Source organism: Asterias rubens, chromosome 6, assembly GCF_902459465.1.
Source record: "Asterias rubens chromosome 6, eAstRub1.3, whole genome shotgun sequence".
Classification (NCBI taxonomy): domain Eukaryota; kingdom Metazoa; phylum Echinodermata; class Asteroidea; order Forcipulatida; family Asteriidae; genus Asterias; species Asterias rubens.
Genome location: NC_047067.1, coordinates 18,247,840 through 18,269,443, shown reverse-complemented (window position 1 = coordinate 18,269,443; position 21,604 = coordinate 18,247,840). Strand labels below are relative to the sequence as shown.

The 21,604-nt window shown below is 38.1% G+C and overlaps 2 protein-coding genes across 3 annotated transcripts in view; one reads left to right on the top strand and one right to left on the bottom strand.

Moving 5' to 3' along the window:
- Positions 1-8,819, bottom strand: part of LOC117291393 (ras-related and estrogen-regulated growth inhibitor-like) — a 62,969-nt gene extending 54,150 nt beyond the window's left edge. The window contains exon 1 of the mRNA XM_033773045.1: positions 8,579-8,819. Within this exon, the coding sequence (XP_033628936.1) occupies positions 8,579-8,819 (241 nt within the window). The remainder of the gene's footprint in view (positions 1-8,578) is intronic.
- Positions 8,820-13,872: 5,053 nt separating this feature from the next.
- LOC117291576 lies at positions 13,873-21,539 on the top strand. Of its 2 annotated transcripts, XM_033773383.1 has the most exons (11): positions 13,873-14,786; positions 14,927-14,952; positions 16,197-16,295; positions 16,435-16,488; positions 16,707-16,799; positions 16,912-17,169; positions 17,290-17,703; positions 17,823-17,900; positions 18,071-18,163; positions 18,358-18,420; positions 18,914-21,539. In XM_033773383.1, exons 1-11 carry the CDS (start codon positions 14,758-14,760, stop codon positions 20,608-20,610), a joined length of 2,904 nt encoding a protein of 967 aa, XP_033629274.1. In that variant the 5' UTR covers positions 13,873-14,757; the 3' UTR covers positions 20,611-21,539. The 2 variants fall into 2 exon arrangements, with proteins under 2 accessions (XP_033629274.1, XP_033629273.1); XM_033773382.1 differs by lacking the exons at positions 13,873-14,786; positions 14,927-14,952 and having other exon boundaries at positions 15,372-16,295.
- The last annotated feature ends 65 nt before the right edge of the window (positions 21,540-21,604 follow it).

The following is a 21,604-nucleotide window of genomic DNA, read 5'->3' as shown; positions in this document are numbered from 1 at the left end:
CGTCATAATGAGAATGTTCTGAGTATGTTACATATCAATTACGGTGAGGGACGACATACACCTTTGTGCTGGAGGGTCATTGTAATGACACAACCTCAGCCCCTTTCAAACGAGAGCAGTTTAGCAAGGGTCCCTTGCTAATCTGCATGGTTGTAAAAATTTACAATATTATGTACCTTGTGTGAAAGAGCAACAACTGTTCTACTCTCCATGTTCTCTTGCAACATCTTGTCACACATTGCTACATTTTACAACCTTGCTAAAATAAAGCGAGGGACCCAAGTTAAATTGCTGTCGTGTGAATAGCACTTTAATGGTTGGTAAGAGTCGCACAAAACCTTTATGGACAACCAACGTAAGCTGCTACGACATGGTGACATATGTGTTTATTTGGTTGGGGGTTCTCTATGCATTTTTGTTCTGCGTGTGCGTTTTCATGCCTGTGTGAATTGGTGTGTGCGTTTTTTCAAGTTTGCTATTGTTTGTCTGTTCGTTTGGGTGTTTGTTTGTATGTTCGGTGCTCGCTCATGGGACGGTTATCCAAGGAGGCTATAAGGCGGCTAAATAAGTTAGTAAGTGCTCGGTTTAAATCAAAATGACATTTGATACAGAAGTGAATTATACATGTTCTAAATATTTATGAATGTAAACATTTTCATAAACAATGCCCATCAAAGGGACGTGGTACAAAATGTTGCTAAGCAGACAAATGGTAAGCAATATTTTCAGCTTAAGTAGCTTTAAGAAATTGGGCCATGGCCCGTTGTTATGTACAGTGTCTATTGGCACGGAGCGACTTCTAGATTTACGGCTTCTGGAGCACGGTAAATCACGCTCCGATCCCGCGCCGTCCAAATTAATTTGATCTTCCAGTCTTTGAAGCGAAGCGGACACTCAGTAGCACGTATACAAATGCAGACAAAAAAAAAGGAACCCGTCATCTGTGCGTGTTCGATGTGCTTCACATCTCGAATTAATTTCGACACAACATTCAAATTCTACACACTAAAGTCAGGATGATGTGATAAAACTAGCAAGGGTCTGATCACGGGCCCGACCTTAATTCGAGATATAATTTGGGCTGAAACTGAGCGACATTGAATTTGACATCAGGGCCCAATTTCATAGAGCTGCTTAGCATGAACATTTGCTTAGCATGAACATTTGCTTGGCATGAAATTTCTTCCTTGATAAAAACAGGATTACCAACCAAATTTCCACGTGATTTTCAGGATAAACAAACAACAACTGAGTACCAGAAACAAGCAACATGCAACAAATGGAAATTTGGTTGGTAATCCTGTTTTTATCAAGGAAGAAATGTCATGCTTAGCAAATTGTTGTGCTTAGCAGCTCTATGAAATTGGGCCCAGGTGCCATCTTGATGCGACACACAAGTGAAAAAAAGTGGGGTAATAAATTGGTGCAATATCAGACACAGCGACCGCTAACTGAATTTATTGCCGGGTGTTTTTGTATATGATAGAAAGCATATACTAAAGGCAATCTGGCGATTTATTTGTCAATAATTTCCCCACTTAGTGTCGAATACTCCATGCGCGGCCTCTTCAAATGATTGTTATTATTACAAATGAATACAAATGTCACCAACACTTATATTTACCAACAACTGAACACGTGTGCAACTCGAGACTGGAATACAGATGTTTGATCGAGTCTATCTGGGCCAATAAGTCTCACTCTCAATCGGTGCATGGAGGAAGGAAGAGCTTCCTCCATGATCGGAGACAGAGACTTAATCCTAGTGACACTGACACCCCCTTCCAGACAGGGACACGCCCCTACCATCAACTCCTCTTAATTCCAAGCTGACCCCATTAAAGGGACGGTAAAGCTTTCTCCACAAATTTATGACCATATTCAAACTTATTTGGTAAGAAACACCGCAGCTGTTGATACTGTGTAACAATTTAAAGCCAGTAGACACTATTGGTAATATTGTCAAAGGCCAGTCTTCTCACTTGGTGTATCTCAACATACACATAAAATAACAAACCTGTGAAAATTTGAGCTCAATCGGTCATCGAACTTGCGAGATAATAATGAAAGAAAAAACACCCTTGTCACACGAAGTTGTCTGCGTTTAGATGGTTGATTTCGAGACCTCAAATTCTAAACTTGAGGTCTTGAAATCAAATTCGTGGAAAATTACTTCTTTCTCGAAAAATATGTCACTTCAGAGGGAGCCATTTATAACAACGTTTTATACTACCAACAGCTCCCAATTACTCGTCAACAAGTAAGGTTTTATGCTAATAATTATTTTGAGTAATTACCAATAGTGTCCACTGCCTTTAAGAAACGATTCCTTCCAAGGATTTTGGTATAACTTTAGAAGGAATGGATTTTAACAAAAATCTGAGAAACATGTCATGCATGAAATGTTTCTCAGAATGTGTATTCAAGTTATGGATTGATCTTCATGCGCTGACATAGCCTAACGGTTCAAGATTTCCAACTACATCTCCACAAACGCTTTCCAATTTATGAAATGTTTTTACTTGTTTACAGGATTAAAATAATCGGACGGTTCCAACAACCAAATGTATACATTGCCTTTAAGTTTTTATTAAAGGGTGTTGAGGTACAGCTTTGCATCATTGAACTGTAACTTGCTGAAGCATTAAGGGGCAATTACGTCCAAACCGATCTGTTGTGCGTTCATTAAATACGTAGTAAAAAATCGGTGTTTTGCGGAGAAGAAAATAAAAATGGTTGGATCCATTCTGAAAGCTCACTCAATATAACGTTTATTCCAGCACTAGTCCTCCAGCGAAATATATCCATCTGAAAGCTCATACATATGTATAAACTTATGACAATTATAATTCAGACTCTGACTCGGCTTAAAGGCAGTGGACACTATTGGTAATTATTCAAAATATTTATTAGCATAAAACCTTACTTGATTACGAGTAATGGGGAGAGGTTGGTAGTATTAAACATTGTGAGAAACGGCTCCCTCTGAAGTGATGTAGTTTTCGAGAAAGAAGTAATTTTCCACGAATTTAATTTCGAGACCTCAGATTTAGAATTTAGAAATCAAGCATCTGAAAGCACACAATTTCGTGTGACAAGGGTGTATTTTTCTTTCATCATTATCTCGCAACTTCGATGACCGATTGAGCTCAAACTTTCACAGCTTTGTTATTGTATGCATATGTTGAGATACATTAACTGTGTAGAGTAGTCTTTCAAATAACCAATAGTGTCAATTGTCTTTAATTTATTCGTGACTCGGACTCAACTTAAATTACTCATGACCCAGACTCGTTTAAGTGACTCCTGACTTCAAGTCCGTGACTTGTTGACGAGTAATTGGGAGCTGTGCCTTTTGTGACTCAGGACTCGATGGGGAGAACTTAGACTCAGTTTTCGACAAGTATTGCATAAATTTTAATTTTCGTTGCATAATTTTAAATGATGCAATCGAGAACAGCTGGAAAAGAATGACAACCACATCAACAAGACCAACAACACCAACACTGCAACAACAACCGCGAACAGCAACAACAACAGCAGCAGCAACATCAACAACAGCAACTTCCATGGCAAATCAAATTTTGGTAAATAATTGAAGTCCTAAAATCTGATTAGAACTCATATTATTTTATGCAAACAGCAACTGCATGTGATATACGTTGGGGCTATTTTGCCTGTAATGTAACCCTTATTTTTCCTTCCACCGTGATTTAACCATAGCCTAAAAACAAAATTTCGCTAACACGCCGACCATAGAGTTACCCCCAAACCCGGAAGAAACAAAACCCAGACAGACCATGCTTACGCTCAAACCACACGCGAGAAACATGACAAGTTCGCTTCCCCAGCAATATTTGATGTATATACCCGCAAGCATGTTGAAAACATCTTTCAACAAAATAATATTCTTCCACCGAGTCTTTTCCCAGGATCAAATTTCAGTTCACCTCACGCACACGTCTCAATAAATACATCAACCTAGGTGACAGTCAACAACATCATACACAAAAATTTGTTTTTTTGCATTTTTTTTTTGATTTACTGCTAGCAGATGTGAGTCGTCATGGCCTTTCACTCGGTCATATAACGCGCACTAATATACAGCATTACCTTCCCGTATCATATTGCATGCAAAAATTGTTTGATTTTGATGTTTCCGGCATACGGTTACATTTTGTATCCGTCCTTGGTTAGTTACGTCATAATAGCTAATAATTTAGATTTTACAGGGGTTTAATAAAGTTGCTGTACTAGTCGCTCCAGCAGAAGTGTTTTTCAAGCTGCCCGCATTTTATGATGACGAAGCGGTTAAACCATAGAGCAACAAAGAGTATTTGTTGCAAATGTAAATCTAGGGATAATATCTGCTCAGCTGGAGTGTTGGAGTTGACGGAAATACAAGACGTATCAAAACAAGCAATAATGGAAGAAATGAAACGACTAGCCGCGCTACCATAACACAAAAATTAGCACAGCATTTCAATAAACAAATGTTAACTTGGAACTTCACGTGGCGATAACTGCGTCGAAGTTGTCTTTCGTGTTATGTCAATATTCTCTCTACTAAATTTTTGCAAACATTGCAGTATTTTTCCTCCACCTATTCGTGAGACTTGTTATAGGCTAGTGATCGAGTACCATGTTAGCCGTTGCAGTATTTTAATCAAGATAAGGCAATATTAATCCAACATAGTTCTTGTTAGAGGCGACAGCGGTGGGTTTGGAATCACCTATGATAGATTAAAGGCAGTGGACACTATTGGTTATTGTCAAAGACTAGCCTTCACAGTTGGTGCATGTCAACATTACGCATAAAATAACATACCTGTGAAAATTTGAGCTCAATCGGTCATCAAAGTTGTGAGATAATAATGAAAGAAGAAAACACCCTTGTCACACGAAGTTGTGTGCGTTTAGATGGTTGATTTCGAGACCTCAAGTTCTAGACTTGACGTCTCGAAATCAAATTCGTCGAAAATTACTTCTTTCTCCAAAACTATGGCACTTCAGAGGGAGCTGTTTCTCACAATGTTTTGTACCACCAACCTCTCCCCATTACTTGTCACCAAGAAAGGTTTTATGCGAATAATTATTTTGAGTAATTACCAATAGTGTCCACTGCCTTTAATACCCAGTCATTTTAACACTGTCTGCTTCTCAAATAAATCTGTATATAAAATCGTGTGCTCGGTAAAAAACGAACCTTAAACTGTTACAACAATTGTAGGATAGTCAGTGGTGTAATTCAGAATTAGACCTAAATGTTCTGATAATTATACCTAGTCATTATCCAACACTGGCTGCATCTCAAATCAAAGATAGACATATATTTGTTGGGTCCTCAGTAAACCAATTGTACTAAACTGCAACCTAAACACGTAGGATAGTCAAGAGTTAGACCTCACTCTGCATCATTTTATACCCAGTCATTTTCTGCTGCATCTCAAGAAAGGCCTATCTAACAAGTAGAGTGCATAGTCGGTCTAACCAAGGAGGAAGAAAGAACCAATTGTAAAACGAATCTATATAGCTACCTATAGGATAGTCAGTGCTAATCCAGAATTAGACTTCAATGTTTCTAATAAATAGAGTCAAGTAATTTGTCACTGCCACGTGAAGGGATGTGTGTTGTGTGTGTGTGTGTGTGTAATTCATCTGACGATTGGTAGCTCCAGATTCCAGGAATGATTTCTATTCTAAGGACACGTTCGTCGACAGAGTCTGCCACGCGTTTTCTCCATCCAGAAATAATAAACATACACGGCACACTGATGGACGTGGTGTTATTGTGACCGGGTTAAGCTATAAACCATTCTGGACACAAAATTACACTGTCGCTGATTTACAGTTTCACAATTCGTAATTTATATTTCGGAGAAGAGTCAACACAGCAGGCCATGTATGTACATTACTTAGCATGTGTACATGTGTACAACATTGCATTACCACGAAAGAGAGCATTCTTGTTGCGTAATGTATAGACATTATTGTCAGGCATGATGGCCGTGCATGGAAAAAAAGTAGGAACATTTGGTTGAATGAGTACAATAGCTGACCTATTTTAAGTACAGTACACATGATGTAGATTCGTAGTACACGTTCCAGGCTATTATCACAACATCATATTATTCAGAGATTTTTCTAAAGGCATCAAATCGGAAATCAGACTAAAAGCAGTAGGAATTTCATGCCTGAATTATAGTTTTCCACTCCCCTGTAGGTTTGTGTTGCATATTGCAATGAGAATAAAATAAAGTTTAAATTTAGTGCTGCGTTGTTTTATCTAAATGGGAAGGGTTAACACTCAAAATTAGTCAAAACAACACTAATTAGTCATGATTTTGACTAACTTACATCAAAATCATGTCTCGTATGACTACTTAGTGTTGTTTTGACTAATGTATTTTTTTAGAGTGAATTGGCTTCATCAGCTTTGTAAAATTTTACATTCTACTTACAAGCCTATATTCTCTATACTAGCCAGAATTTTGTAAAAGGGTGTCCAAATTTTGCTGGGGGAAAAACAACTGGTGTCAAAATTGTTCACTTGTTGACTCTGCTTTAAAGGTCGAAACGTCAGACCATTAACTATATTGTGCATTTACATTACAATATACATTTACATGTTAATGAAAGATAAAACATGGTGTCCATGTTTCAAACAGGGTGTCCGAAAGGCACCCATACACCCCCTCTGGCTAACAATATTGTGTTAATGCCCCCACTTAATGGATTTAATGTACACGATTACGTTCTTGCCGTTAGATAAAATATTGTCATCATTCGTTTGCTCTTGCGTCAAACACAAGGCTTTCCCTTTCCAAGCTGCCTTCCCTCATTAGTGACTGACCACTAACATCACAATTAGTTTGTTTACCCACCGATAAATGCCCTTAAACATCGCTCCCAGGGTCGGGTTTTTCCTCCCCCTATTCTGTCCTTTTCCGTAAATGCGTTTAGGCTTTTACCAACCCTCTATCAACTGGTCAATTACTTTCTAAACATCATCGGATTAGTCGCACAAAGGACCCGACTTTATGGCCACACAACTGTTGAGGATTTACTGTTGATGCTTTAATTTTAAAGGCAATTTAACCACTAATGACTGCCATTTAGAAGCATGGGACTCGAGTAATTGTATAAACAGTTATTCAGAATATTGTGTCTTACACAATGATGGCGTTTTTTTGTTTACCTCAAAAACTAACTGAACCCGTTACGCGTTATCCATAAAACCCTACCAACTATTTCGCTATACATTAGTATGCTTATTTTTCAAGAACACGCCATCAACAAATAAACTTGTTCTGTTATCAACCATAGTTTGGTTCTCAAAGCTAGTACAGCTGATGAAGACAGCTTCCAGGGTCTCCTAATGACCAACAGAGGACAATAATCGAAACTTCAGGCAAACCAAACCAACAAAGTTGTCTGAGCCAACACAATCTCACCAGACGATGTTGTACTCAAAGCATTACATCAATAATCTACCGCCGTGCAAAACCCAAATTTTAGCATCTTTGAGAAAAAAAAAACCGGCATGTTGTCAACAATGTATGTATACACTTACTTACAGACACAAAGATAGGTACACTTTTCTTTACCAAATTAACAACACATTGAGTACCTCTTTGCAGATCTCGTATTCGACAAACTCAGCACGTTTTGAGATAATGCTACCGCAATGGTTTCCAAACTGGTGTTCATTAAAAATGGCCGGAAAGGAGAACACAAATTCGAGTGGTTGTGCACATTATGCATGTGGTAAGCCACATTTTTATTATTTGTATAAATTAAACTCATCCTGAGAAACTATTAACCAAGGATGAACTATGTACTTTATATTATGTATTCCTCATTTAAAAAAAATATATATTTCCAGTATTTTAATGTCTTTTTTTAAGCACGAGATCCAAAGGATTTTTATTATTTTGTATAAATTAAACTCATCCTCGGAAACTATTAACCAAGGTTGAACCATGTCTTTTATATGTAATTCCTTAATTTTTAACAATATTTCCAGTATTTTAATGTCTTTTTAAGCACGAAATCCAAGAATTTTTATTATTTTGTATAAATTAAACTCATCCTCAGAAACTATTAACCAAGGTTGAACCATGTTTTTATATGTATTCCTTAATTGTTAACACTATTTCCAGTATTTTAATATATTTTTAAGCACGAGATCTAAGGATTTTTTATTATATTGTATAAATCAAACTCATCCTCGGAAACTATTAACCAAGGTTGAACCATGTCTTTTATATTTAATTCCTTAATTTTTAACAATATTTCCAGTATTTTAATGTCTTTTTAAGCACGAAATCCAAGGATTTTAATTATTTGTTATAAATTAAACTCATCCTCGGAAACTATTAACCAAGGTGGACCATGTCTATATTATGTAATCCTAATTTTTGTTACAATATTTCCAGTATTTCAATGTCTTTTTAAGCACGAGATCCAGCGTAATTTCGATTGTATTCTTGTATGTAAATAGCAATAAACCCAAATCAAACAAACAATCTATCAATCAATTGCAAACTTGCTTACAAAACTAAACAAACTTGCTTACCGGATTTGCCAACGCTCTCTGCTCCCAGGACCATGATCCTAGCGTCCGTAACGTCCTGATTGATACCATGACCGAGTGTGTGACCGTGGGCCGACTCGACGACCAGGGTACCCTTGCAGGTCGATTCCCTCGGCCCGGTAATCCTCATCTCCCCACTGGAGTAACCACCTCCTCCTTCACCGATCCGGATCTCAGTTATAGAGTCCGAGTTTGTAGGGGTTTCAATTGACGGCGTCTTCATTGAGACAACCAGAAAGTCCACAGGTTCCGGCTCCAAACTAATATATTCTATTCCGAATTTTGAGGTGTCACGGTTTGTCTTCTAAAAAATCCGACAGTGTTTTTTCTGCATTAAGTTTTTCCTTATTTTAAACAACCGATCTTATGAAGAAGGCTTTAACAGATAAATAACCTTTCCAGTTATAGGTATAGCGAGATGATTGATTGACAGCTTATCAATCTATAAAACAGATAAATCCATTGGGAGTTTTATGGCATCGCTGGCACATCCGCTGTCATCAGGTACTTGACTAAACAGTTAAATACTGACGTAAATAAAAGCCCAATAAAAGTTCACAGCTTCTGTTCTGCACAATAATAACAACGAACACCGTGTGATTGTTGCTGGGCGAGCCTCGCACACCATAAAGTGCCAAACAAGTTTGACTCGGCCAGAATGTGCCCTTCAAGTCTCCACTGACGTTGATATTGAGTTAAACAAAATCCTCTTCAAGATAACTGCATCCAGCCTTCCTTCGTATTTCACCAAGGACAATTTACAGTAGATTTCGTTTTTAAAAAAAACCAGCGTTGAGCTTCCTCGAAAAGCATGCGAATCAGCGACACACGTCCACCGTCACTTCAGTCTGCGTACTCAAATGAATGTACATGTACTGAGATCCCATACGTTCTTTAACCATGCGTGAAAGGTGATTCGACGGCTATTGCATGACGTGTGTTGGCGGCTGACTTTTTCAAATAAGGGTAATAAAATGCGCGCAAATGGACATGTTCATAAAGGGGGGGGGGTGTATACATTTAGGCTACACAGAGTATTTATTTACATTTTTGTTACTGGGAAGATGAAGTATCATTGCATACTTCCATTGCCAATAACTAACATGATCTAACTAAAACATTTAGAAAATTGAGGACACATTGATACAGTAAGCAAATTGCGAAATTGAACTTACGGTTTTATAAAAGAGGTTCCCGAGCCCAATACACACAGTGAGTTGCTTTGGCAGTTTTTATATATTATTTTTACGGTAAAACATCTTTCGTATAATTCACACACAAAAAGAGTTAGAGGCAGTGGACACTATTGGTAATTACTCAAAATAATTATTGGCATAAAACCTCACTTGGTAACGAGTTATAGGGAGAGGTTGATAGTACAAAACATTGTGAGAAACGGCTCCCTCTGAAGTGACGTAGTTATCGAGAAAGAAGAAATTCGAGGTCTCAAAATCAAGCACCTGAAAGCACACAATTTCGTGTGAGAAGGGTGTTTTTTTCTTTCATCGACGACCAATTGAGCTCAAATTTTCACAGGTCTGTTATTTTATGCATATGTTGAGATACACCAAGTAAGAAGACTGGTCTTTTACAATTACTAATAGTGTCCATTGTCTTTAATACGGTTACCAAAATAAAATAGTTAATGGCCTGACGTTTCGACCATAGCAGAGTCTTTCTCAAAGGCAATTTCAGTTAGGCCTAGTTGTATCCTAACCCCCCCCCCCCCCCCCCCGAGGAAATAAGAAAGAAAGAAAAAAAGAAACAGATTATTATTGGTAATCACTCAAAACAAGTATTAACTTTAAAACTGGCTTGGTAACGAGCAACGGAGAGCTGTTGATAGTATAAAACATTGTGGGAAACGACTCCCTCTGAAGTACCGTAGTTTTTGAGAAAGAGGTAATTTCTCACAGTAATAATAAAAGACTTCTAGCTAGAAGTCTTTTATTCCTATCTGAAAGCACACAAAATCGTCCAACAAGGGTGTTTTTCTTTCACCATTTTCTCGCACCAAGTGAGAACACTGGTCTTTGACAATATTACCAAATAATAATATAATAGTGTAATTATTATTTTGTGGCTATTGACTTCGACCTTCTAGAACAGCCGTTACAAACTGGCAGAGTCTTGGCCAACCTTCACCTTCGGATCCTTTATCACACGGCCATGACCTTGTCAGGTCTAATCGGCCATTCAAGATCTCGTCACCACTCTCTTTTATTCCCCCCTTATTATTGATTTCAGTCAATCACACAATGACATCAACTTTATGCTTTTGTAAAAAGAAATCAATACATAGAATAGCCGTTGACCTACCTGGAACCAGTGGAGCGAATACACCAAAATAAACTCAGCGACCGTGATGGAATGCGCTATTTTTAAATAATAGGGGTCGTTTCAATTAATCAGAATTAAACCTCTACTCAGGAGAAATTTAGAGTGTTAAAATAAACAGACTTTAGGAAGGGAATAGTCATGATAAATATCCTCAATTACGGGCGAGTAATTCAGGGTTGGTCGATTTTACAGTTGACTTGCCGACTAACAGTCAGCTAGAAACAAATAGGTCAATACAATGCTTTACAAAGGATACCTCTTGTTTTTGTTTCTTACTTTTTAAAGAGCATGGGTTATCTAGGTTATCCTTGTGAGTTGAGAACTGTAGTGTAGGCCTCCGCGAAGGAACATTTTTGGATTATTTAGATCACCAAATAGTTGGCTGGGGTGATGTATTTTGGGGAATTCTGCCTATAAAGGCACTGGTGCAACAGGGGTGTTATCTTTCATCATTATTTCCTCGCAACATCGACGACCAACTGAGTCAAAAAAATGTTCACAGATATTGTTGTATGCATACGTTGTGATACACCAAGTGATAATACTGGTATTTGACAATTACTAAAGGTGTCCAGTGCCTTTAAACCTTGATTCTACAAGCATGGCATTTTTAATGAAGGAGATAGAGATTTGGCTGTATGGCAATCGCAGATTTGTGTTCATTGACAGAATTAATTAGCAATTTTCAAACTATCAATTAGGGTTGTAATTGCATGTTATCCCGACCTGTGTTTTCTCCCACCTTGTTTAAGGACAACTCAACGATCATGACCCATCAGCCAAATATCTTTCTCATGACACTGACTGTGTGTCAAATTCCACGCTTGTATCATCAATGGCACGATGGTGGCCCTGATGAAGGGACATCAAAGATACGTAAATACTTTGCGATTGGGCAAAATTTAAGTGAATATTCACGTAAATACTTACGTGAATATTCACGACTTTGGGAACAAGTTGTGAATAACTAGTATAAATATTTGCGAGTTGGGGCCCAAACCGTGAATATTTACGTAATTATTCATGTACCTCAATCTCAAATATTTACCTGAATATTTTCAAATTTAGGCAAAAACGTAAATATTTACGTAATTATGACTGATCTCCCTGCCTTGCTAATGTCCACTAGTAGACAGAGATTTTTTGTCTAAGATTTCGATTAGCAGTCGACGAATACTTGACACTAAATCTCTCTGATCCACCTTATTTCGATTACTTCCGCCCATTGCTTAAACAATTTCGTGTTTCTCCAATAGATCTTACCGAACACTTCCCCTGTCTTTTGTAGCATTTTAGTCACGCACGAGTTCTACTCAAGTAGCAGGTGATGGGTTTGTGCATGGACTTTGATATCTAAGACGAAGGACAAGGAGTCAGAAAGTACTTGAAGAGGAAGCGTTTGACAGACTCCTGAAGAAAGTCGCCATAGAATGATAAACTGAAATAATTAAGCCGATACAGCATGCTCCATGGGGAATTTTGGAAGCCCACGTACAGCTTGAGAATTCTGAGACTACAAAGAGATGTTTCAAAAATCAAATAGGCTAATTTAAATCGTCATAATATAGGTCAAAAGTCCCCCCCCCCCCCCCCACACACACAAAACCTTACGGGTCAGGTTTGGGGTCCTGCTATTGATGTTATATTTTGCCCTTTTCTAAAACAATGTATTGTGGAGTCCAGGTTAAAGAATTCCCTTGTGGGGTATGTTGCTCTATTATCTAAAAATAAATAAATAAATAAATAAATTTAAAAAATATAAAACTACAGAGCCCGCAAGTCAATAGCATACGAATTATCACACCACCTGAACTGGGAACATAAATTAAACGGACAATGGGGTCCCCAGTTGAAAGTATGTACACATCCAAAAAAGGAGCTGTTGCTAAAAAGAAGTACAAACAAAAGAGTGAGGTCCCCTGATTGCAGCTGTTTACACAAACTAATGTGAGTGTCTGTGCTCGTTCACACGCCGACTTACGGGGTACTTTAAACAATGGAACAATAATACCCCACAATATGTTCTTTATATTCTAGGGTACCCCATAAGGGGACTAAGAGAGCAACAATGGAAGTACCCCGAAACTCCTCTATTGGCCTTCCGTCATAATTCCAGCCCACCTCGCTGCTCACAAATTTGTGAACACCCCTTTGGTTGAAATGTTCATTTAGGACACAATATTGGCTTTATTTGCAGACGGCATGCCTCGCGGCAACTATTGTACGATTTAATACTTTACCTTAAGAGATTAGACTGATAATGAACAACATGAAATGTCTTCTCATCTGTAACTGGAATTTGGTTATCTGATGGCGGTATTTATTTTGATATAAATGGCATATCCACGTTGCCATATCGTCTGCAAAGAGGGGCTCCAAGGCCAAAATGAAGTTTCGTGATGCACTAATTTCCCAATAGATAGAGTCTTCATGAAGGTGGTGACAAAATACAAGTCTCTAACCTCGCCTTAAAATGATGTAGAATTCCATTTATCGGATCTTAATTTACAGCAAATGACGTTTTCGGAAATCAACAAAAACTTGGGTGTGTGCATTCCCGAGAAAATTCGTTTCAGTTGAATACAGTGCCTTTTGAGAAAACAGCGAACCACATGGATCAAGAACGTCGAGAATCTCGTTGTGTCCCGCCGCATCTCTGACCCCCGCTTGAGGGCAGCATTCACACGGACACGTAAATTTAACACGATTGGTGCAAGATATGCGAAGAGATTTCCTATGGTACATGTACGAGTAGGATTCTACTCTACTGTACTCACTATATAACTGGTACTCTTCACGTCGCTGTGTTAAGCCAATGCAAAAATAACTGAGTACCAGCATACACCATACCATACACATACACGCATACATAACGTACATACATACAGTGCATGCTCTCTCGTCCGTCGTCGCAAAAGCGTCGTCCACAGCTCGGCCCTGTTTTGGCAAAAGGGTGTAACCCAATTTTTCAACTTTTTGAGAAAATACAATTTCTAGGGAAAGTGAGGGCGCTTTTCCCAATGAACGAAGTCTCAAGTCCGTACGATGTACCATTTTAAAGATAGTATGTGCTATCTTCACATATTTTTCATATTTTCATTCCGATTTCTTTGGCAAAACGGTGTATCTCATAGATAACACCCGCTTATAGATGAGTATGTTGAGGCAAAACAGCCTAACTTAGTGTTAAATATGTTTGCCCTGAAAGAATATTGCACTACAAGCTACTTGTTTTATGTCAGAGAGACGTATCTTATAGATACACTCTTCTGCTATGTGAAGAGTATGTTGCTATCACTGACTAATTCTGCGTCAGAAAGATGTATCTCTCGGATACACCGTTTTGCCATATTAAAGTTTGTTACTCCCAAATTATTATTTTCTATCAGAGGGCCGTATCTCTACATACACCGTTTTACCATCAAAAAGGTAGATTGATCAATAGTAAACAGCTTTATGTCAACAAGACTTATCTCTTGATACACACTTTTGCCTTGAAGACTGTTTATTAATTGCTAGCCGGCGGCGGGTGTATTCTGATGTTACGCCCTTTTGCCTTGTTTACAACCTGACAGAGAGGGCGCCATCATTTTAGTTTTGACTTATACCCTGACTGCACATGTAGTGAAAGTACATGCAGGCGGCATGCAGACTAAAGGCAACACACAGCTAGCTCGACCTCGTCCCCAGGGTGTGTCGAGCAGTACGAGGACTATTGTAAACATGGTTGGAAATAAAGTAAACCATGGGGACGAGGTTGCAGCTAGCTAGCTGTCATGCAATTTGTTGTTTGCTTGGACATGCAGTAGCTGTAATACAAAATGGCAAGTAGAGGACTTGTGATGTTAAAATTGGGAAAAGTTTCCGTATGGCGCCACCACTTTTTCATTCGATATTAAATAATATAGTATTTAATTAACCTCAATGAGATATCCCTTTTTGTAAAAATGAGTGAAAAGGTGGTGGCGCCATACGGAAAGTTATCCTAAAATTGGCCCGGCTTAAAAATCGTAAAGGTATGTAGAATATTACTGGTTGATATTTATAATTTCAGCAATAATGCTGTTTTATCACTGATGCTAAATCAAATGCATTGGCCGTCGCAGTCTAACACGACGGTTGCCGGTCATGTATTTTTGGTCACTTATCGTATATTCATCAAATCAATGTTCATACAAAATAAGTTTTACTTTCTTTTTAGGCCTAGTTCGTTATTATCATCACAAGCTTTAACAATTACAATACACGTTGAAGTTTAACACCCCAAAATATTCCCAAAAATGTTTCAGCTGTAAAAACTGGAAGTCGAATGCAAATTGAATAACATGGTCATGGTAATGGTTAAAAAATAGCTAGTGCAGTGGCTAGACCCAGTAACTGGGGCGTCCTTTTTTTTAAATGTTGGCATCATCGGTCGTATTAGCGCCCCAGGTTATTAATGTATGGTTCATACATGTTCCTACTCTCAGCATGATTGATGGGTGCCCTGCCTCAAACCGCGTAATCGTCACTGTCGAGGCAGGGCAGGTCTAAAATTTTAGATGGGTGCCCTGCCGCAACCGTTACGACTACGCGGTTGAGGCAGGGCACCCATCGGTCATGCTGAGAGTAGGATCATGTATGAACCATACAGTAATAACCTGGGGCGCTAATACGACCGATGATGCCAAAATTTAAAAAAAAGGAGTACAGCTGCGCCCCAGTTACTGGGTCTAGCTAGTGGCAAAAGACGTCAAAAACAAGTTGTCAAGATTAGAGTTAGACTGATCCCCACCTCTATCATGATTATAATATTACAAGTTTTAAAATTGAACTGATAAGTGATAAAATAAGTTATGTAAAGGCCTAGACCCAGTAACTGTGGCGATGTACTCGTTTTTCGTAGATGTTAACATTTCAAAAAAACAAGTACAGCGCCCCAGTTACTGGGTCGTAGGCCTATGTTATTGTAAATGTACTTGTAGTACATAGACCTCCCTAATGCTTTTACTAGAATGAGCGATTTTTTTTTCTTAAAACATCATCAGAACGGTAAAAGGCTAACAATAACTAATAATAAACAAACATTAACACGGATTAACAAAAATCACAATAAATTACATGTTGCTGTTTTTGACAACACTATCACCCCAAGTGCATGAAGACCATTTGCCTTTATTGAAAACAGTAATAAATGTTGATGCCTGCCTTTTAGATAATTGTCTACATGTAGTTGTAAACCATGGCTGGATCTATTTTCGATTTTTTGTTTCATTCCTAGCAACCCAGCCAAAATGTGAAGTGCCATCATCAGCTGCATGTGCATTGCTGCACACACCTCATCCAACTGCAGCAATTACTAACCCAGATGAGGAAGCAGGTAAGCAAACTCAGGAAATTCCAAGTAATCTTGTTTTCTGGTTTCATCAAAAAATCACCAGCTTTACATACATGTACGTTTTTGTCATATATAAAACACTTTAATTATTATTATTATTAATTGTTTTTGTCCTAAACAGCTGCCTTACCAGCCCCAGCAGCAATGACGGTTACTGTGCCTACAACTAGCAAAGGTTGGTAAACTAACATTTAGAAATGTAAATAAAGTATTTTTGAGTAGACATGCCTTAAGTGGATCAAAAATTCAGTATTGAGGCATGTAAAAAAATACTTCTTGTATCAGAGTTATTGAGGATGTGGAAGCAGTTTATGGAAGCTGTTGTCTTCCTTTTTCATACTACTCTACTTTTAACTTAAATTTCTATTAATATGTTATTTACTTTATTCCTAGGAACCAAGCCAACATGTGAAGTGCCATCATCAGCTGCAAGTTCATTGCTGCACATGTCTCACCCAACTGAAACAATGAACCAAGGACAAGTAGGTAAGAAAACGTCAAATGTATTTAGAAATTCACTTTCTCAAGACCTCAACTCTCTTAACCTGTTTGCGCTCTCTTGTTGTTATTCTCTATGTGATTTTTCCCTCGATTGCAGCCTTACCAGCTCCAGCTACACTGAATGAGGCCATACCTGCAACTGGTAGTATTGAACTTTCCAAAACTCAAACTGAGTCATGTGCAAGAGCATTACCTCTCGTAGTTGCTTTGACTAGGTCTAAAAGAGTTGCCTCAACCATGTGGGTCACCCCAGTCTTTCAGCCTTCAATGGATGTGCCCAGTGATGTGCAGGAAGCAGCACTGCCTTCTGTGACCGATTCACCATCATCATTCGTTCCCACAGATGAGGAAACAGGTAAGAAAACTTTGGAAATCTCAATTAAAAACTATTTTCTGGTTATATCAAACTAGCCTTGGCTTTACATACAATATTGTCCTTACATTAGGTTTGTATATTTTTGTTTACCCTCGACAGTGGCCTCACCAACTCCAGCAGAAACAGTTGCCTCGACCACTTGGGTGCCCCCAGCCTTTAAACCTGCAACTGATGTGCTTAGTGATGTACAGGCAGCAGCATTACCCACCGTGACTGATTCAACCTCACCCAGGTGTGTCCCCCAAGCCTTTAAGCTTGCCATTGATGTGCCTAGTGTATTAGACATCAATGTGCCTGTTACAGATGCAGAAGTGACGGCCTTGCCCCTTTTGCCTGCTTCAACCAGCCTTGTATCTAAAAAGGCATCATGTCGTAAACAATTGTTTCCGTCTGCACCAGCTTTCTCCTTCACCAACGCAGGACTGCCATCTTCTAGCCACGCACCTGCAGCACAATATGAGGACCAGGACTTTGACATGCAAAGCTTATCAGATGAATCTGATACAATATTTGGTAAGTAACTGTGGTCTTTATTATTTTTTATAAAAGTAAAGGATGATCAAACTAAAAGTAACTAAACAATAAAAAAAATTGTTATTTGAAATATTGAGTTTTTTTTCTCATTGCAATAGATGATATCATGATATGCCCTTCAGCTGAAACTGCGATAAATGACATGCTGATGAGCTGCATAAGTGGCGACATTGAAAGTAAGTTCAAAAATGTAGTAGTAAGTTGTATGACAAGATTTTGTGTATGTATAGTATGATTATTTGTTTTCTTTTAAATTACACAATCATTCACCTATATTTGAATTTTCAGCATGTACATGTGAGCCAGCCTTTGTACTCAATAACATTTTCCAACTTTTTTTCCCAAGGACCGAATATCATGCCTGTTACAGGCAATATTGATCAGATACTAATACATGTACCTGTTGAAGAGGATGAAGTCATGGCCGAGGACCCGCAAGGTATAGTAAATGACAGTGAAAAAAATAATAATAATAATGATTATAGGAGGTCGTACACCATTGCGTTTTCGCAAGGTTCATTTCTTACAAAAACATTTTGACTAAATTGATTATAAAAAATGTAAACAAATTTAAATTATAAATACATTTTCCTTTAATATTTTATTATCAATCACCCGTATTTGATTTTACAGGCGATATTGATCAGATACCAATACCTATTGAAGAGGATGAAGTCATGGCCGAAGCCCCAAAAGGTAGAGTAATTAACAGTTAAAAGAGAACGAATGTCATGTGACATCCCCAAAAGTAAACTTTTTAGAAGTTCAACACTGAGGGCGCACTTGGGCTCCCTACATAAACAAAACAACGTGCAAGACTACTTGAAAGATCTGTATGAAGATGTACAACTGGGGAAAATTTATTTGGAGCTTCTCAAACACAAAAACAGCTCGGTGCAAGATTTGTTTTGCTTAGCAGAAAGAGGTTTATAGCTAAAATTCCATATCATCTGCACAATTTGTGACTGGATCCGTTCTTAATTTTTTTCAGTAATTATTTGTCAAGCATTTTTTCTGCTTAAGCAGCTCTATGAAATTGGACCTTGGTACATACCTACCCACTAAAAGTGAGTCATTTTCTCGTTAATGCATACCAATATGAATACTTGCCAACCAATAACATTCTCGAACTAACTATATGTATCTTGGGTACTTTTTAAACACTTTCGATGTATTATTTTCTTTGCAGCTAAAAAGCGCTCTCGAACAAGTTTTGAAAAGAAGGAAACTAATCGGGGGAAGCATCCAATGCTACCAGTTTGTCAGTGCTCAAAAAAATGTCCAGAGCTAATCCCGGAAATCCAACGGCAAGCAATATGGAACAACTTTTGGGATCTTCAATACAACCGTCAAAGAGACTGGCTCGTTCAAAATGTTGACCGAATCCAGAAGCGTTCTGTTACAAACACTGCCAAACACTCACGACGTTCTAACACACTTGTGTGGCGCTTGGGAGCAAATGTAGTGTGTAAGACTTTCTTTTTACACACTCTAGGTTACAGAAGTGACAAACTTGTACTTACTGCCTTGAACAATATTCGAAATGACGGGGATGTAATTGTTGGAACTACAGGAGACAAAAGGGGTCATCATGAACCGAAAAATAAACTTTCCCAAGAGTATCATGACAAAGTTGTTACTCACATTAACTCATACAGGCCTCAAGTTTCCCATTATAAGAGGCAACATGCTCCCAACCGAAGGTACCTTCCGTCTGAACTATCGATTACACTTATGTACAATCATTTCAAAGACTCCCTGACTGAGGGTGAAGTAGTGTGCTCTTACACTTACTACTTTGGAGTCTTTCAATCAATGAACATATCATTTGCACAACCTGAAAATGACTTGTGCAAGAAATGTATGGAACATAATCATACACATTCGGAATTGGAACATAGTTGTACTACATGTGACTGTGCTGCATGCTCTGGTTTTCAAAAGCACAAGAATGATGCTGAACAAGCAAGACAAGCCCTTCATCTTGATACGAAGAAAATGGAAGAACACAATAAAGTAATTGTGGCAACAGTAGACATGCAAAAAGCAATAACGATACCAAAAGTGCCAACTAAAGATCATTTCTTCTCCCGGAAGTTAGTTGTCTTCAATGAGACGTTTGCATGTCCCGGTAAAGACGGACAAGCGACATGTGTCCTATGGCATGAGGCGGAGGCAGGTAGGAAGGCGTTCAATGTCTGCAGCTCGTACGTTGCTTTCATCAAACAAAACAGGGACAAAGAGGAAATCATATTGTATGCGGACAACTGCTCCTCTCAAAACAAGAACTGGACTTTGCTCTCAGCAATGCCAAGGATCGTAAATGACCCTTCAGTGGGAGCCCAGAGTATCACAATAAAGTACTTTGAACCTGGTCACACCTTCATGGCTGCAGATGCTGTGCATGGAAACATAGCAACTAAGATGAACCGTCAAACTGCTATATACGATTTTACAGACATTGTCGACATAATCAACAATTCTCGTAAAAATATGAAATGTGCACTAATAGACCATAGTTCAATGTACCTGTTTGAAAATCGTGCAAAAAAGGTAAACTTGGTTTTGAAGGACCTTAAAGTAATCCAGTTTCGCCGAGGTTCTTTGAGCATGCACATCAAAGAATCCCACGAGGAAAATTGTGTCTTCAAAGAGATCAAGCTGTTGAAGAAAGCTGAAGTTCGGGAGATAGAGAACAAACTGTCTCGCAACGAAAATCCACTTACGTCCGTACCAAGAATGGAAGCACCAAGAGGTGTAGCGTTATCAAAAAAAGAAGAAATACTGAAGCTTACCACAACAATGCCTATTTACAAGAAGGAGTTCTTCGAGAATATGGTCGTAACTGAGGAGGCTGTAGATCTGGAAACATCGCGGGAGGAGTAAAATGCAGTGGGAGTAGAGTGGATAAATTTGTAAAATCAGAAATACAGTCAAGCATCTTTTCAGCTGGAAATGTGTTGGGCCATCCCTTTGTTGGTTTGCAATACATATGAAACAACATTTCATGTCTGTAAACAGTAACACTTCATTATTTGAAAAAATGGTTTGAATACAATTGTTCTATCATAACCTTAAAGAAGTATTGATGGGTACTGATGAAGTATTAGTTTGCTAATTGGTTTAAATTTTTTAAGTTGTGGATATTTTCCGTATCAATTCCCTGTTATCAATTCCCTGTTACTGTTATTATTTATTAAATATGGATGTTATGGAAGTAGGCAAATATTGCCGTGAATTTAAGTTTGTGTATATTGTGTGTTTTGTATATTGTGACTTCTAATGTTAAGTAAAATCATACAATAATTATGTACTGATTTTTGCCATTATTGCATACAAACATTTGAATTTACTTCTTTTTGCCAAATGTCTCAATGGAAAAGATACAAAGTATCTTCAGATGCACCCTTTTGCCAAAACAGGCACGTCAATAAGGAATAGCTATGACGAGATACACCTTTTTGCCAAAGAAAAACATTAGCAAAGAGTTGAGATATCTCAAAATACACCCTTTTGTTTAAACAATACACATATCTTGATTTGACTAACATGACATACACCCTTTTGCCTAGAAAACATTACAACCTTCAAGCCACATTTTGTAGTCAGAACGGAGTAACTATTAAAAAATGGTTATTACAGAAAAAACAACTTTACAAGAAGGACGAAATTTGTTCTCTTATTTAAATTATAAATCACACATTTAGTTAAAGAACAATTTGACCATTTATTATTGAATATCTATAAATGGTAGGTAATTGAACTTAAGCGCCGTTTATCTCAAAATATGATTTTTTGAGATACACCCTTTTGCCAAAACAGGGCCGAGCTAGTTTTGACCTAGACTTGTGGACAAGTCGTTAAATCGGCCCCACCACGT

Bases quoted from the DNA above. Each gene is read 5' to 3' on its own strand.
- LOC117291576 (XM_033773382.1), top strand. From the start codon at position 16,037: ATGTTGCTGTTTTTGACAACACTATCACCCCAAGTGCATGAAGACCAT. The intron at 16,489-16,706 runs GTTGGTAAACTA...CTTTATTCCTAG, and splicing joins TGTGCCTACAACTAGCAAAG to GAACCAAGCCAACATGTGAA. The intron at 16,800-16,911 runs GTAAGAAAACGT...CCTCGATTGCAG, and splicing joins AATGAACCAAGGACAAGTAG to CCTTACCAGCTCCAGCTACA.